Source organism: Letharia lupina (genome assembly GCF_014066315.1).
Source record: "Letharia lupina isolate WasteWater1 chromosome Unknown contig_19, whole genome shotgun sequence".
Lineage (NCBI taxonomy): Eukaryota > Fungi > Ascomycota > Lecanoromycetes > Lecanorales > Parmeliaceae > Letharia > Letharia lupina.
Window position 1 is genome coordinate 162,661 of NW_023502988.1, and position 6,087 is coordinate 168,747.

Sequence of the window (6,087 nt, forward strand, 5' to 3'; positions counted from 1 at the left end):
TTTCCAGTAGATCCAAATGTGCCCACTCCACGGTGAGCACGGGATGCCTCATGGCTTCATGCACGGATCAGCAGTACTTTTATTAGTAATGAGCCAGGCCGGATCATGTCTCGTTGGCATTGGCGTGCCTCTCTTTCCGTTGGCTTGGGAGTTGGCTTACACCTGAAGCTTCCAACCTGCTGTGCATTAGATGATTAAAGGTTTAGAGGTATCATGTATGATTAGTGGAGGGATTAGTGGGGGTATTAGATGCATATCTAGTGTCATCCAACACATGGTTAAGTCGCAAGTCGAATCTAACTCATGCAAGTCGTAATTGACGATCAGGGTTAGGTCTTATTTTTGATTACTGCATAACCTTTACCTTATTTACCTTCCTTACTTGCCTTTCCGCTTGCTGTACCGTCCACTGAACGCAATTCCCGCATCACCTTCAGCGCTCTAGATCCCGGAGACTTTAGGGATCACGCAAATCACACTTTCACAGCAGAGTTTCACCCGAATTTCACCATTTCAAACTCATCAAAGTCAGAGGTATAAAAAGCCATCCAGGCCTGACCATCTCTTCACTCAATCATCAGCTTAAGTACTCCTTGCTACACCTTACCACGTGCTTTAGATGATTTGGCCACATGGCAGTTTGAACTCCTTGCTACGGGCGCATGAACAAGTTCACGCACTGTTGTTGGTTTGATGCCTGAGGAAGGTCCAATTATCAGCAGTTCGTAATTGTCCTCGTGTTTGCCAGAACTTGACCCAAGAAATGATTTGGGGGCCCTGAGGAATGTCCAGGCCTTTTGAAAGGTCTGGAAGAGATGAAGATCAACGAGATCAGATCAAGGCCAATTGGATGACTGTCCTGATCTACCTTAGTCTTTCTCATCGACTCTTATCTAGTCTTCTCATCGACTCTCATCGAAAATCTGTTGGAAAAAGGAAAAAGGAAAAAAAGGATGAAAGCGAAACCGTGGAACGTTCGCGAGTGCCAAGAGACGATGTTGATAAACCCCACGCTATATGACACTAGTCAGGGGCACTCTGATCTCCTACTCGAGAGCCCGAGGAGTGGTTGAGCTTGGGCCTGTCCCGCGCTGAAAAGTCCAGGCCTCACACGAACCTCATTGGCTTTTTACTTTACGCTAACCCCTCTTCAAGGAAAGCGCAAACGGGGAAGCGGAGCCGCAGCAGTCCGGTGTAGTGGGTCCAAAACGCCACTGTCACGCCAATTCTTCACGTCACCCAATGGCCTGCTCGCCTGCTCGCTTGGCTGATCTAGCGCATGTGGCTAGCAGGTGGCTAGCATGGGGGCAGGTGGGAGGGATTGAGGAATTGTACATGGAAAAGGATCAAGTATGATCCGATGCTTCGGACCGCTGTCAGCCTAACTTGTAGCTATTCAGCCGGTCGAAAGAAGAGGCGAATAAGTAAAGATAGTCTGGCTTTTCCTCCAATCATAATACGAGTAGATGAATAATGATAGTCATGCATTTTACCCCAACTCATTTCATCAAATTATTCCCCTTGCTACGGATATTTCATCGTCAATTATTGCTCCGATATCGCTGCCGAAGCCTCCAAGAGCCATGAGCTCAATGCCGGGACGAACTTGTGCGAGACTATCACATATGTTATCACAGACTCGCTAACACAAACCGCATGCGTCCTCACCGCACAACTTCACAAAATGCCTTGGAATTGGAACGCAACTTATCAAGCGAGAAGAAGAAAGCAAGGAAAAAAAGGCCCAATCAGGGGCTGGGCGATATTGACTTTGTTACGTGAAAGATACCGTGCAAGCATATTTCCCGGTTGGAAAACCCGACGCCAAACCTTTGGGACTCTGGGAACGGGATGGATCTGGGCTACTTACCGTCCCCTGCTTCCCTAGCCAATAATTGCCCACCCCTTGTGCCCTTCTCTCCTTCCTTTTCCTTTTCCTTTTTCCTTGACGTTCTGCATCTGCACCTGCACGCATCGGGAATTCACCTGACCCTCTTGCATGATTGCAGGGAGTAGGAATGTCAATGCTCCACCCACCAGTTCTACCTACCAGTTCTATCCAACTCGGTGTGTTGATCAACGCTCGGCAGCTCTTGCCAGACTTAATATACGGTACGTGGGATAACATTCAGACCGTTCTCTTCTCATCCTTACTTCCCAACACTGCTCTATCCCTTTTGGGCAATGGCCGTTGAGACTTGCTGGGATCGGTCCGGGGAAGAGAGGCTGGCTCCCGATCTCGTACCCTTAGCTTCCTATTGTCGCTGCTGCCCAAGCAGCCACAGTCACTTTGTCCTCTGTGCCATCCCATCCATTTTTCCTAGCGTAAGGTACGTGCAGTTCTCTGGAGCACAATTCTCCATTTTCGAAGCACTTCACATGTCACAACCGTCAGATAAGGTACGGTAAAGGGGAACGGCCGAGGCTGATAATAAACAAGGACCGACGCACCATCTTCGGGACAAATTCGTCTTCATTTCTCCGAACTTCCAATCTTCCAACATTCGATGCACCTTTGGTACACTCTCCGCAGTCAGCCTTGACACCAAGTGCTCTAGTAACGTCGTCTGCACTCCACCATCGTAGCTCGTGTGACTCGCCAGGCGAGGGCACGAAAATACAACATCCCACTACATCATGGGGATGAGCGAAGCACAATCGCTGGCCATCGAGTCATGGACCCTCTATACAATTGCTATTCTGGTCGTCATTTGCAGAACGTAAGTGAAAACCACCCACAAGACTCTCTCTCCTCTCGCACAGGCTAATTGACTGACATGCCTCCAGCTTGTCTCGACGGATTCTGCTTGGATCATTCAAGAAGCTGGAAATCGATGACTATATTATGTACTTTGTCGTCGTACGTTCCTGATCCTTCTCCCCCCACCGCACATCCATTTGCCCCGTGATCCAAGACCCCTGTTTACCATCATCCTACTCAACCACCATACCCGAGCACAGTCCTACTCCCTCACGCAGCAAAGCTCTGGTCGTCGATACAAGGCTGACCATACGATCAACGAGGACAGTGTTGCTATACCATAGTGATAGTCGGGATCAACCAGACGGCCGTGAATCTCAATGCCTACCTACCTCCGGCCTTCCTCGCAACTATCACACCCGCTGAAATCCAGAACGCAATCTACGGCTGCAAGTGGACGTTCGCCACGGAAATGACAAAGTTGTCAACGGTTTGGGGTTGCAAAGCTTGCCTGCTAATCTTGTACAACCATATGACGTAAGTCGCACCCCACATAAGCCTGCCTCTAATGCTCCTGGTGGATTGTGAAGGTCCATTGGAAGACACACGAGAAGCTTTGGAAATGGACGTGAACGAAAAATGAAAGACGGCTAACCTGAGGACGACGTAGTAAGGGACTGCCGAGATATCATCGTGCGGTCAAATACGTTGCAGCGTATACCCTGCTCGGCTACATCATTGTGATGATCCTTTTCTTGGGTGTCTGGTGTCGGCCTGTGAATTGGTATTGGAAGGTCCCTGTTCCAAATTGTGAGTATCTGTCGTTTCCATTAATCTCCCCCTGGGGAATGAACCAGCGGCTGACGAATTGCCTTTTCAACGCCACAGCGCAATGTGCGAGTTACTACAACCATCTCATTGACGACGCCGTATTCAACATCACATCCGATCTGTTAATTCTCTCCCTACCCATCCCATTGCTAATCAAGGCACAACTGCCCCTCAAAAGGTCCGCAAACAACCATCCAATCCGAAACATCCATCCACTAACCTCTCCTCCAGAAAAATCGTCCTCTTCGGCATCTTCTCCCTCGGTACTCTCGTCATCCTCTGCGCCATCCTCAACCGCTACTACAACTTCACCGCCGGCTACGGCTCCCTCATCTACCTCAACTGGTACGCCGGCGAAACCTCCACCGCCGTCATCGTCGCCAACATCCCCCACCTCTGGCCCCTCATCTCCCGCGTCTTCGGCCTCGGCGCCTTCAAATCCTCCGCCGGCCCCGACTCCTCGAACCGCTTCCACCTCTCCTCGAACCAGGGCATCACCTCCCGGCGCCGCACCGCCCACCACGGCCTCGACCACGACGGCTACATCCGCAGCGAGAGCGAGGAGAGGATCGCCGGCGAGGGCAATGGCGGCTGGGGCACCAAGAGCATGGGCGACGGGGACGTCGAGCTGGCCCACGCGAACGGCGGCTTCGACACCAACGTCGTCGGGGGCAGGAGGACCGACGCGCCCATTTGGGGCATGCCGATCCACGATTCCGGCATGGATGATAAGGACCGCATTATGAAAACGGTGCATATTAATCAATTCAGTGAAAATGACTGAGAGGGGGGATTCCCGTCTCGGAGACGGGAGAGGGGCTCCGTCCTCGTAGGGAGAGAAGACCGGACAGGCATCGTTCGCAATGTGATGCCTCTCAGAGCTCGAGCATCGATTGGCGCGGTTCCGTAGTACCGATGGATAAATGTTTGGGGCAACTCGAATCACATACTTCTCTGCCGGGTATCTGCGGCGAGGTTTACGTTGCCTGGCTTGGATCGGGGCTGGTTCCGGCTCTGGCGGTGTAGGATTGTATATATGTGTGTGTGTGTTGCAGCGTTTCTGAAGCGATGATACTCTCACTTTTGGCTCTTTTGGGTTTGTATGTGTGTGTATATAGAATGGATATAAATTTCCTTTGGCTTGTCCAGGGCTTGTCTTTCTTTTCTTTACTTTCTTTTCTTTTCTTATCTTTTCTTTTCTTTTCTTTACTTTCTTTTCTTTTCTTTTCTTTTCTTGTCTTTTCCCCCTTTCCTTTTCTTTACTTTTCTTGGCTTAGCTTGGCTTAACTTAACTCGATGCTGATTTCGGCTTTGATGGTGTAGGATTGTATATATGTGTGTGTGTGTGTGTGTGTTGCAGCGTTTCTGAAGCGATGATACTTTCACTTCTGACTTTTTGGGGTTTTAGTGTGTGTATATAGAATGTATATAAATTTCCTTTGGCTTTTCTTTCTTTTCTTTTCTTTTCTTTATCTTTCTTTTCTTTTCTTTTTCTTTTCTTTTCTTTTCTTTCGTCTTAAGCTCTTTTCTTATCTTTTCCTTTCTTATCTTTTCCCCCTTTCCTTTTCTTGGTTTGCCTTGTCGCCACAGTGGGACTGGGGGTCACATGACATGCCCCTATTTCATGGCCCTGTCGGTACCCCTGCAAGGGGTAAGGAGATAGATATCCAGTACGAGCTTAGAAAGCCCCCTGTTTTGCACCCGTCAATGGCTCTTCATTCGATTTCGTCTCTTTCGGAGCCATCGCATACTTTTTTGTTCCACCCACCCACCCACACCTGTACATGGCCGGCTATCATTCCAACTCCAGGTCTATAGAAGTTTCTTGCGCTGGGGTACGACCGTACGAGGAATTATGCCTGTTCAGGCTTCTGTGTAGGCCTGTTCAGGCTTGCTATCCTCGGCGTGGGACGGTTTAATTACTATTTATACTCTATGTGGGCCCCTGTGCGTGCGTTGATGCGTGGTTTTTGTGAATGGGATAATTAGGCTTGGCTTGGCTTGGTTTGGCTTGACTTGGCTTGGTTTGGCTTGACTTTCCCCTCCCTCCCTCTCCTTTCCTTTCCTCTCCCCTCCCTCCCTCCCTTCCAGCGAAATCAGCAATAGCCAAGGGAGAGGCGGTGTCGGTGCGTGCTCATCGGATGAGACGGTTTTCTGCCCTTGAGGGGAGAGAGAGTGTTTTTTCCCCTCATCTTTTACTTTCTGGTTCTTTTACGGGTCTAGGGAGGGTTTGGATTCACGGGGTCGGGATGCTGGTTGGGGAAGATGATGTTGCGGGTTTATGTGGGGTCGTGTGTGTATGGGTAGGGGTGTGGGGATGTGTGGGGTTGTATGGCTATGTGTAGAATGTGGGGACTATTTCGTTTGTTTGTTTGTGTGTGAGTGTGTGTGCGTGTGTGTATGTTTCTTTCCGTCGCACTCGCAATCGTGAATAAGTGAGTGAACTTTGATGATGATGATGATGATGATGATGATGATAATAATAAATACCGAAAAATGGAATCACTCAAGCTGTTCTCGATCAATAAACCCATGAATGGTTATTTATATCTATC

General features: G+C 49.4%; 1 protein-coding gene across 1 annotated transcript; it reads left to right on the forward strand.

Annotated features, from left to right (window-relative positions):
• Positions 1-2,637: 2,637 nt before the first annotated feature.
• On the forward strand, positions 2,638-4,316 carry HO133_003928 (uncharacterized protein; the record flags this gene model as incomplete). The annotated part of the gene is made up of 6 exons (XM_037294850.1): positions 2,638-2,720; positions 2,788-2,860; positions 3,030-3,238; positions 3,372-3,511; positions 3,590-3,710; positions 3,764-4,316. 6 exons carry the CDS (start codon positions 2,638-2,640, stop codon positions 4,314-4,316), a joined length of 1,179 nt encoding a protein of 392 aa, XP_037148897.1.
• Between the last annotated feature and the right edge of the window lie 1,771 nt (positions 4,317-6,087).